The following is a 12,349-nucleotide window of genomic DNA, read 5'->3' as shown; positions in this document are numbered from 1 at the left end:
GAATAATGTTATATATATTTTGCATTTAACTGGTGATTTTTATCAAAATACTTTTTATTATAACTACCCATACATTTATTGTTTTTTTACAATAAATTTTCTTATCTTTTTTTAAAAGACAATTACTGATTTAGAATGTGGCTGAGATGTACCGGTAGACTAATTTCCCCGCAGTGTGACATGCATTAATTGTAATATATATATAATATTACATTATATATATAACTTCCTGGTGACCTGTGGTTGGTGAATTCAGACCCGTGCGGGTTACAATCATGTCTATCAGGAGGATTTCAGTCTTTTGTGGAGCTTGTTTCTTCATATTTTATACACATTTATTGCGATCCGAGGGTAAGTGCTTATTTTCACCGGGATATTGACAGTAAGAGTGAGGAAAATGTGTAGATTTTTAAATGTAGCTGGTAAGAAGGCGGAACTGTTATTCATATGTTTACGATCATATGTATGCATGTTTGTGTATCAGGGGTACGAGAAAATATGAGCTTGCCTATATGCTATATTAGCTGTTTTAATTATAACTCGTTTTATCTCGTGATTAAATTTTATATCCATTGGGTAGACATGTAATCTATAATAATTTGATAAATTTCCGAGATCAGCATTATAATGACGAAGTCGGTATCATTATATATATACATAATTATAGAATGGTGTCATTATAATGATAATTAAATACGAAGTTGATTTAATTACATCTATGATGTGAGTTCGTTTTATTTATTAAGCACTCTATTCGGTTGGCGGAGGTGCTTGATAACTTTCCTCTCGTATCTAAACTTTTCCATCCACGGATAGATATCATATCACGTGACCATCGATAGTGTCACTTTGGAAAATCGACTTGAGGCTAAAGGTAAGAAGCACCGTGCTAATTTTGAACCCCCCTTATTTCCAATTTTCTTTATATTATGTATGTATTACGTATGTGTATTTTTTATTGTACTATTGTAGGTATTGAAGTGATAACATTTTGAACCTTTGTAACATTGGTTTGTACTGCATGTATACCACTTGTGTGTACTTATCTGATCCAATTTCAGAGATTACCGTCACTGCAAATGCAGTAATGTAATAATTATGTGGACCAGATAATAATTCTATACCGCGAACTAAAGGATTTTATCCTACTGTATTTGTATGTTATACCAGACATTCATTAAGCCATTATTTGTCTTGTCAATATGTATTTGTCAAACTTTACAGGGAACGGGATAAATATAGTATTATCTCATGTTTAAATCCTAGTCGGTAACGTGTTCTCATAATAATCACAACAGCGACTTGTATAATCTAAAGAGAGGACAGGCCATTACAACGTCATAATAATCACATTGTTTTATCATTTGGATCAACATATAAGTACATGCAGTGTTGTAATTATATACTTAAACAGATCGGTTCTCGATTTGTCTTGTCAATATATATTTTGTCAAACTTTACAGGCAACGGGCTTAATATAGTTGTTATTACAAAACATGTTTAATTCCAAGTCGGTACATTCGCCTTCACCACCTTGTGTTGTGGGACAGAGCAAACAAATTTAAAGTTAAATCAACAGCTCCTTTGGAGTTCACACTTTAATTTTGCCACACTTGGCTGAAAGGATTGGATTATATACTTGACGCCCCTTGGGGGTTTAGTGAGGGACCGATAAGGGTCAAATTGAAAAACAGTTGAAAATTATGAATCAAACTAATCGAGGATCTCACTTTCCCCATTCATTCTTTGGAGAGGGGCTAAAATTCGCTATGACGTATAGAGGAAAATTAAGTTCCATTTGGTTAATGCCCTTAGAATTAAGATTTGTTGAGCATTTCAACCATAGAAGGGTGTTTGGTGGTATGCATTTACTGACTCTGAATGAACTTTAGTGGCCTCGAGGCAAAACGGAACGAATTGCTTGATACTTTAAACGTGTCTTTTTATATTTGGATAATGTCAAACTAAAGTATTCATGTGGACGCAAGGGTCTTAAAACCAAAACTGGGAATTTTAGGGGTATATTTAACCACAGTTTATATTGGAAAAGGCAACTTTAAATTTTGAATTTTCTTTCTATACAAATAGCGAAAGTTTCAATTTTAATCGGAACGTTTCTAGACCTGTCGGTACCTTTCGTGTAAGAGATGACATATTTCTCGTTTACAGAAAGAGATGAATGCATCCGAAATCACGAAAAGATTTATAGTTTTTGCAATAGCGTTTCTATGAATGTATATGTTTGTTAAATCTTTTTGCATGTATTTATTTACGCATGAAAACTCATTCACAAACATTTTATTGATAACGATATTTTATTATCCAATCTCGGAAGTTTTCATGCAGTGCTAAGACAAAATTTTCAGCAACCACCTGATCAAGGTGTTAGTTTTATTTTTGTTACTTTTTAAATTCCACACACAACAAGCATAGCGCCTTCTACGTTATATTTAAAACCATGAAATACAAGTGAGGTTTATCGATCGAACACACATCTACTGCAGACCGGAAGGAGACAGTACAAACCAATTAGGTGGGGTGAGTTGGGGTCGGGTAAGGATGGGTAGGGAGAGGGATTGTGGATAAACATAACATTTCTCGTTACATTTGTTCATCATTACATTATTCGACTTTGTTCCAGTTCCCGTATCTGTTACGGATGTTAATGAATAGGAGAAACAGAATTGTAGTTTCTTGGTAACGATATTTATTCATTTATTTTACCTCTTGAAACTCTCTTGAATGCAACCCGAGCACATTTATGATTTACTTATTTAATGTTACAATTGAAACAAAACACCCTTATTTAAATCCTTAAAATTGATCGTTGTAATCATACTTCATGATAGGGTTTTCCGTTTGTTGTAGAAAACCTCTCGTTTGGAAAGACTACTACTCAGAGTAGTACATACAGACCTAGCTGGAACGCAGATAGGGCCGTAGACGGATGCTTGAATCAAGACATATCTTCTAATTGCTGTATACATACAGCTGATACTATAAAAGAAGTCTGGTGGCAGGTAGATCTTGGAAGTCTAAATACCATCAATTACATCACAATATACTATCGAGGTGGGTTCAAAGAACATTTAAAAGTTTACTTTTGAATATTACATGCGGTTCAAGAACGCAATAGAACATTTTTATGATAATTTATTTTATGGTACAATAATACTTTCACACCCTTCAAAAACATTCTAAAATTGGCATGATATACACACTGTTCCTATCTGAACTAAATCACAAAATAGCAGTTATAGAGTTCGAAGTGCACAAAGCATCAAAATATGAAGAAAAAATAAAAGTATCCATCATTAAGGATTATGGATACAATATTTTGATCACCATTGAATCGATCCGTACATAAGTTCATGTATAAAGTTTGCTTGAAGTTTAAAAACATTTGCGCAATTTGTATATCAAAACACCATTATACAAGCAGTAAGACTCACCTTGAGTTTTCGAATATCAACAAAAGGTGTTTAGTTAAATAGTGTGCCTGTTAGTTTCCTTGTTGTTCACATTGATCTCATTTGAGAAGATGGAATCACGTTCATGAACAAACCAAAGTTTAAGATCACCTTATTTTAGTGGTACATTTTCCCTTAATGATCTATGGTAATTCTACATGTAAATATAACAACGAGATATCTTTTTTTCTACCCGTATATTGGGATGTTTCCATTGATCGATCATATATAAGCTTAAGGAACAATTTATTGGTTACCGCTTGTATATGTCAATCAAAACTAACTGGACGAAGTCATCCTAAATGTTGCTTAACCATGAGAAGAAAATTGACTGACTAGAAATGATGACAATTTCAATTTTGGAATGATGAATAGTATAATGCACATGGTTAATGAGATGGCTTTTCTAACAGGATTTTTCAATGATGTATTATAGATGCGTTTGAAAGACGATTTGCAGGTTACCAGTTGTATTTGTCCAATACCACGGACTGGACACAGGGTAACCTATGTTACGAAGATACTAGCAAGAATTTGACTGAAGTAGAACTGATCGTAACGCACCAGTGCCCATATGTAGCTAGGTATGTTGTCGTGTACAACTACAGAAGCTATCCAAAGCGACACGAGTGGTATGATGACTTTGCTATACTAGAGCTTTGTGAGGTACAAGTGTTTGGTAAGTTAAATACTCAGTTATCAGTTTAAGATCTTGATATTGTTACATTTTTGACGTTATCCATCAAGCATTAAGAATACTAAAAAATAGCTCCAGTGCCTTCAACGTGCACCTGTTCTGCAGTTTTCAAGACAAAAAGTCGTTGGATATGTTTATTCTTCAATATTTCAATTCCAGTTAAAGTAAATTGTTGAACACTGTATGGCATACTGGTGACTTGATATCATAATCTTGAGCTCTTGTCTCAATAAAAAGCAAGAAAATACCAACACAAATATAATCAAATTACAAATTATATAAAACTACAGTAAAACATTAACAAGAGAATGGTTTACACGGAGAATCCTGATAAAGTACAAGACCAGAGATGTAAACGTTTTCTCCTTAATCGACGAAATCTGTAATCAAAGTAAGTAATGTTACGCTTTCAAATGAGAACATGATATTCAACAACAGAACCAACAGGCAAACTAACTAGCATCAAACACATTTAGCTTCATATCGTACAAAGATAAAGAATATTTCTCAATGAGATTGATATAACCATTATATATATAACTTCCCCTATAATCTTTATCAACCACTATATTTTGAACTCGTGCGTTACGAGTTTGCCAGTCCGTTGACGACTTTTTTCACGGAAGTCGTGATATTGGGAACATGTCTTTGATCATCGAATCAACTGCGACATGAAAACACCAGGTTGGAGTAGCAGAAATGTTACTATCCAGAAATCGAAAATTCACAATAGGAAAATTAAAAATTATTGCGCTAATCATAAAGTTTGTTGGAAAGCTGTCCATGTTGGTTAAGTTGTAGGAAAATATATTTTCGTGTGAACACTTTCCTCCGATATCTTCATTTAATTTCTTTCATATTTCATATCGTGTTATGGCTTAGCATTGCTGAAATCAATATTGATGATATGATTATACATTCCATTGTAATACATTGTAACGTACACATTTATAAGAAATGGTAATACGAAATAGCATTAATTATCATGATTCTGATAGTCACATTCCGTTGTTCTTAAAGTGAGATGATTAATAAAAATCTACAAATTCTGTGTTTGTAGGGTGTCCTATACAGAAACATGGCTATGGAAACTGCAACAAAAACTGCTCGCATAACTGTTATGGGGGCAACTGTAACGGAGTAACTGGTTCCTGCTTTTGTGAGTTATTTTGCAATTGATGAAACTTTAAAAAACAAAAACAAAAAAAAAAAAAAAAAAAAAAAACGTATACACATTTGTTTATTTTACTGAAAGTCATCAATTTCCTTTTTTATTTTTCGAGTTTATCTAATGATTTTTTTTATTGAATTCATAATTATTTTTGAAATGTTCTTGTTATGTTAACATGTTACATTGAATAACTCTAACTACAACTTTGGTAATCAATCCCAATGAATTATTCTATTGGTTGAGTTATATTTTAGACTGTCTTCCTGGAAAGTGGGGTGATGCCTGTGATCAAGATTGTCCTACCACCTGCAAAACCAATACCTGTATACCCAATAATGGATCGTGTACAGGTTAATATACTTGTAAATTAGTTATTGCATTGATCTACATACAACTGACACACTTCAAATCTCCATGTGATATGTATCAAAAAGGACCGTTTAAAATAAACACGTTATAGGTTGATAATTTTAATGACAAACTGCTGATACTTGAAAAGCTATGATAATGACAACGACATTACTGTATTCATCTTTTTTCAAAGATAGTTCACTAATGTATTTAATTTGGATGTAGTGCAAAAATCAAATTCTATTCAGAATGGTTAAAAAATTGTTTATACTTATAGTGGTAACCAATATATTATTTCATGCTTTACTTAGAATGTAAACCAGGAAGGCATGGAGATGTCTGTGACAAATATTGTCCTTTCACCTGTAATGGAACCTGTGATAAAGTCTCCAGCTATTGTAGAGGTAAATATTTCATTTATCACTAACCTACTAGAATCATCTAAATAAACAGGATACACAACCGGCAAGTAGTAGTATGACATTTGCCTGTGCCCCTGTGCCCTCATTAATTTTTTTTTTAAATGGCGGCACCTCCAGTTCCTGTATGTCACGTCCCCGTCGTCATTTCCACACGTCATGTCCGGTATGTCATTTTCCGTATTTCTCAACGGGTTGTCCTTCTACGGTTATCCTGCTCTTACACGACAAGTCACGCCCTGGAATTATCATAATAAGAATTCTTAAAACCCCAATAAATTGGTACGATATGATTTTTGTTACCCCTCTATGTTGTACTATCCTTATGTTATACAAAAGACCAGCAACAACCGTTCTCAAGTACAAATGTTGAGTATTAGCACAAGTTACAACAATGATAACATGTATGGCATGAGTATCGAGCTTAACAAGTTACTCCTTCCACGGCCACACCCGGACTGACTCTATTTGTTGTGGTCTTACAGTTTATCCTAAAGTAATTATAATCTAATTCTGATAGGGAAAAGTGTCTTCTACTGATCTACAATTAAACCGTGACCAGTTAATGTCTCACTGGTGGAGAGCATGTCCAGCCAATGTTTCACGGCATGATTCTGACAGAAGGTGACCGCAATTAAACTGTCTGATAAGCCAGCCGGTCACATTAAGATTTAACACAAATTATGTTCTACACTTGAGCGACAAATGTCACTATTAACATCCCCCTGCCTAAGAAAACTTTCACGGTCTAAAAGTTCAGAGATAGCAAACTGCTCATGATACTCAGGCTGAGATAATATTTAGTATGTACACAAACACTGGTCAAGTTTACTTGAACAACAGTTAATTCTAAATTCTACAATTAACACAGTTCATAAGTCTGATTCAGATACTGTTAACTTCCTTAGATAAGGTACTTCTGTCAGACTGTCACTGTTTGTTCTTAAGGTATACACATCACAAAACCTTAAAACACATGTCAAGAACTGATGATACATCCAGAGTCAGTGTTCGTCCTTTATTTTTTTTCAAAATACATACACTCTTTATTCAATTCTGGATAGTCCGTCCGCATTGGCATTTTCCTGGCCCCGTCGATACCTGATTGTATAATGAAACTGTTGTAATGCCAGTGCCCATCTTAACAGTCTCTGATTCTTTTGCTTGGTATTATCAAGCCATTTAAGTGGATTGTGGTCAGTCAAAATGGTAAAGTGAACACCACTAATATAATAGGAGAATGACTCCACACTCCAAACGATAGCTAAACATTCCTTCTCCACTGTAGTGTAATTTTGTTCCCGCGGCAGTAACTTTCTGCTGATGTACGCAATAGGGTGTTCCTTATCGTTGATATTCTGACTTAAGACCGCTCCAATAGCCACGTTGCTGGCATCAGTCTGAATGATGAAGGGCTCTTTAAAATCCGGATTTGCTGGTACCGGTGCCTTGGTCATATCGTCCTTTAGTTGGTTGAATGCATTTACAGTGTCATCCGTCCATTTGGGTTGCCTTGGTTTGTCTTTCCTTAGCATGTTGGTCAATGGAGCCGATATCTTGGCATAATCCTGAATGAAACGCCGATAGTAACCAGTCATACCTAGAAATGACCTAATCCCTTTTTTGGTTTGTGGGAGGGGGAAGTCAACCATGGCTTGAACCTTTCGACTATCTGGTTTAAGCTTTCCTTTCCCGACAATGTGTCCCAGACAGTAAAGTTCCTCTTCAACAAACTGGCATTTTGATGGCTTTACTGTTAATCCACATTCCCGAAGTTTGTCCAATACAGTCTTGAAATATTCAAGGTGTTCCTTCCATGTGTCGCTGTATACCACTATATCATCAAAGTAAGCGACCACATGTTCTCCTGCTAACAGTCTGTCCATCATCCTTGCAAATGTAGCAGGCGCTGTTTTCATACCAAAAGGCATTACCTTGAATTGGAAGTGTCCAGATTCAGTTACGAATGCTGACTTTTCCTGTGAATCTGGAGACAGAGGTATCTGCCAGTATCCCTATGCATAGTGCTGAGGTATTGAGCTTTGCCTAGCTTTTCAAATATCTCGTCCACCATGGGTATTGGGTACCCGTCACATACAGTTACGTCGTTGAGTTTCCTGTAATCCACACATAGCCGAGTTGTAGTATCCTTCTTTTCCACCAAAACTATTGGAGATGAGTATGGACTTGAGGAAGGTGTTATATAACCACGCTGTCATTTCATCCAACATTTTCTTCACCTCTTGTTTTTTGGCTTGAGGAATTCTGTATGGCTGTTGTCGGATTGGTTTCTCACACGTTGTCCTCAGGCTATGCGTAACTAACAATGTTTTTCCCGGATTAGGATTTATGACATCACTGTATTCTTGACAAAGCTGGCGGATTTCTTGGCGCTGTGACTTATTTAACAGTTTGCCAAGTGTAACATCCAGCGTTACCTCCAATGTTGAATTAGAACCGTCAAAATCAGAATCGGCGATGTCAACCTTTTCGACAAACATGACGTTTTGGACAGCTCTATTGTACTTCCGTAGTAGGTTGATATGATAAACAACTCGTTTACGACGTCCTCCAACCTTGACCTCATAGTTGACGTCGTTGACTTTCCTTATGACCCTATATGGTCCTTTCCATTGGGCGACCATTTTTGACGTGATTGATGGTAGTAATAGTAGAACCTCGTCCCCAGGTCGAAGTTCCCGTTTTGTGGCGTTCCTGTCGTACCACTCTTGGATCTTTTGCCGTTTGATTGTCATTTTTTCCTGTACTGTTTCTCTAACCATTGCGAGCTTTTCTCTCATCTGAACAACATGGTCAATGACAGATTTTCTAAGCTCCCTCTCGCCTGTCATGGCTTGCTCTAAAATCTGTAATGGCCCTCTGACCGGCCATCCATATAGCATCTCAAATGGTGAGAATCCCGTTTCCTCATGGGGTACTTCCCTATATGCAAACAATGCATATGGCAAAAGCTCGTCCCAGGCTTCCTGCTTTGACGTGCAGAGTTTCTTTAACACAGCTTTGAGAGTTGCGTTAAATCTTTCTACCTTCTTATTAGCCTGTTGGTGATATGGCGATGTTGTTATGCCCTTGATTCCCATCACACGGTAGAGTTCTTGTATCATTTTTGAGGTGCAATTTGTGCCCTGGTCTGTCAGAATAACACGAGGCACTCCTACCCTACACTCCTACCCTATTGAACAGTTCCACCAATGTGTTAGCTATGGTTTCTGCGTCCGCATTCTTTAATGCAAAAGCCTCTGGGTACCTTGTTACGTCATCCATAACGGTAAGAATAAACCTGTTCCCCTTCTTTGTTCGAGACAGTGGCCCAACAACATCCATAGATATTTTGTAAAATGGCTCACTGATGATCGGTGGTTGTCCTAATGGAGCTTTCTCGTCACCACGTCTTCTGGCGGTCTTTTGACATACGTTACAAGTACTACAGTATTCCTGTATGTCCTTAAAAATCCCTGGCCAATAGAACGAATTAACGACACCCTCTTTGGTCTTTTCTATCCCTAAATGTCCCGCAAGTGGTCTGTCATGTCCCAATTTAATGATATTGAGAGGTAGTGCCTCTGGTAGTACTACCTGGACTCCATGTTGGGCTCCATTACTAGACTTCCATTTCCTACGGAGAATCCCATTTTCCCAGTACAGGGCATTCCTATCTTCCTGCACAGATTCCTCTGAACTTGCAGCTTTTCTTCGAATGTTTGCTAAAGTTGGATCTTCCTGTTGAAGCTTACTAAGGACTTCAGCATTTACAGCAGAAAGTTCAAGTGGTTCGTCTGTTGTGATGTTAACTGTATCGTCCTCATTGCTGTGAGATACAGTCTCACTGATGTTGTCAGTGTCCTCACCAACGTCATCGCCATGGTCCAGGTCCACATCGTTCGCCTGTCCAACATCACTTCCCTTACTGACATCCACTTGGTCCTCCTCGACGTCCGTATCGGGGTCCATTCCAACATTTACATGGCATTCCTTTGCCTTGTCCTCAGGTAGCCTTTCTTCAGCAATGTTATTACGATGTTTTGCACGCGTAACAACATTCACAGCCTTTGATTGTCTCTCTATGATGTCTACCCCCAACAGAGCTTCAGCGACAAGGTCAGGCACTAATCCAACCTGAGCATGTTTACCTTCTCTGTTTTTTGGACATTTCCTCGCGAAATGCCCATACTTGTTACAATTGTAACACTGCACACTTTTCATTTGCTCTGTCGATTTCTCCTTTCTCTGGTCCCGATCAGAGGTAAAAGTTTTTCCATTTATACTTTTACCTTGCGTTGATTTGTTTATATTCCGTTTAGGTAGAATATAATCCTCTGTGGCTTCAACCACACTGCTCGACCCTTTGTTACGGCGTATCCATTGTGCTTGTGACACTGGCAATGCACTAAGAAAATATTCCTCTTTGAATCTTTCCATGACATCCTCTACTGAATCCCCAAATCTAGTAAGATATTGTTCAATTCTTGCCATAAGTCCTCTGTATGTTTCCTTAGGTTCCTTTTTGGCTGTCTGTAATAGCTTGAAATATTGGTAGGGCCTTTTCCCGTACCTGTCCATTAGGGCTTTACAAAGTTCTTCAAATGACCAATGTGCTTGAATAGCTACCTTCTCTGGCCTCACCTGTTAACAAGGCTCTCAGCTGTAGCATTTTTACTTCTTCTGTCCATCCAGCCTGTGTTGATAAAGCAGTAAACTCTTATAAGAATGTCACTATATCCTCACTCTCAGTATGATTATAAGGTTGAAGTTTCAGTCTAAACGGTGCAGGGTTAGAATTTGTCTCACTCCGTTCCTTTTGAAGTTTTGCTTTTTCAATCTCTAGTTCCAATTCTTTCACTTTCCTTTGATGTTCTCTTTCCTTTTTTCGGCGTCCATTCTTATCTTTTCTCTGTCCACTTCCCTTTGATGTTCTCTTTCTTTTTCTTCGGCGTCCATTCTCATCTTTTCTCTTTCCACTTCCATCGTCATCCTTTCTCTTTCGAAATTCATTTGGCGTTCTTTTTCCTCTTTCTCTGCTTGAATTTCGAGTCTTCTTATTTCCAACTTTGTTTGTGCTGCCGTCACCTTCGCAGTTTCCGTTTCTTCAGGCGTCGACATATTGAACAGTTCTAATGAGCGTTATACCTTTGATAACGGAGTCCTTCTCCTTAGAATGATCCTTTACCGCTGCCACCAGAATATGTTACCCCTCTATGTTGTACCATCCTTATGTTATACAAAAGACCAGCAACAACAGTTCTCAAGTACAAATGTTGTGTATTAGCACAAGTTACAACAATGATAACATGTATGGCATGAGTATCGAGCTTAACAAGTTACTCCTTCCACGGCCACACCCGGACTGACACTATTTGCTGTGGTCTTACAGTTTATCCTAAAGTAATTATAATCTAATTCTGATAGGGAAAGTGTCTTCTACTGATCTACAATTAAACCGTGACCAGTTAATGTCTCACTGGTGGAGAGCATGTCCAGCCAATGTTTCACGGCATGATTCTGACACTAAGGTGACCGCAATTAAACTATCTGTCTGATAAGCCAGCCGGTCACATTAAGATTTAACACAAATTATGTTCTACACTTGAGCGACAAATTTCACTATTAACACTTTTATTGATGAATATATTGACAATCTTAGTGTTTGGCGAATTTTCAAACGTTTTAGTTTCACATTCTTGCGGCGACGAAGGCGGAGGTCGGTTTCACGTTCTTGGTCTTGCTGACCAGATACGTCTTTGAACATAAACTATCATTTCGTCTCCTTCTTACTCCCTGAAGAGACCCGGCGTCCTATTGCTGTGTATCACCGTCTCAGAAGCCAGTGGTATTCGTCATCGACTGCGTTTCGATTTTCCTTGCAAAATCCGAATAATCTTTTGATAAACATTCCTCATGTCCGTATCAATTTTCAACAGTATGTAATCTTTTCTGTCAACATAGCCGTCCAAAAAATCGTAATTGAAGGCGAGCATCCATAACTTTACGTAATACAGTATGAAATAACTTAATTTTATGAGGAGATCTAAACTGATCTTATCCTTGGACAATTTAGTTTCGTAAAATGCCGCCTCGGGTTCGAGACAGGTCATGTCGTGTTTTCTTGTAAGTCCCCCCGAATGTTTCGTGAGGAACTTATGGCGACATATCATTGAAATATTGAAAGGGTAACAACTCCTCATTCTGAAAGTGCGGTACTTGGATATCAAATTCTACCTAT

At 37.2% G+C, this 12,349-nt stretch overlaps 1 protein-coding gene across 1 annotated transcript; it reads left to right on the top strand.

Annotated features, from left to right (window-relative positions):
• The first annotated feature begins 275 nt into the window (after positions 1-275).
• Positions 276-7,079, top strand: LOC132554498 (uncharacterized). Its single transcript, XM_060218806.1, has 7 exons — positions 276-351; positions 2,869-3,072; positions 3,907-4,149; positions 5,228-5,326; positions 5,593-5,688; positions 6,001-6,093; positions 7,057-7,079. Exons 1-7 carry the CDS (start codon positions 276-278, stop codon positions 7,077-7,079), a joined length of 834 nt encoding a protein of 277 aa, XP_060074789.1.
• The last annotated feature ends 5,270 nt before the right edge of the window (positions 7,080-12,349 follow it).

The sequence above is a fragment of the Ylistrum balloti genome, unplaced genomic scaffold, assembly GCF_031769215.1.
Source record: "Ylistrum balloti isolate Yb309-2 unplaced genomic scaffold, AGI_CSIRO_Ybal_v1 Utg370412, whole genome shotgun sequence".
Taxonomy (NCBI): domain Eukaryota; kingdom Metazoa; phylum Mollusca; class Bivalvia; order Pectinida; family Pectinidae; genus Ylistrum; species Ylistrum balloti.
The sequence above is the reverse complement of the archived record's forward strand: the minus strand, read 5'-3'. Positions and strand labels throughout refer to the sequence as shown.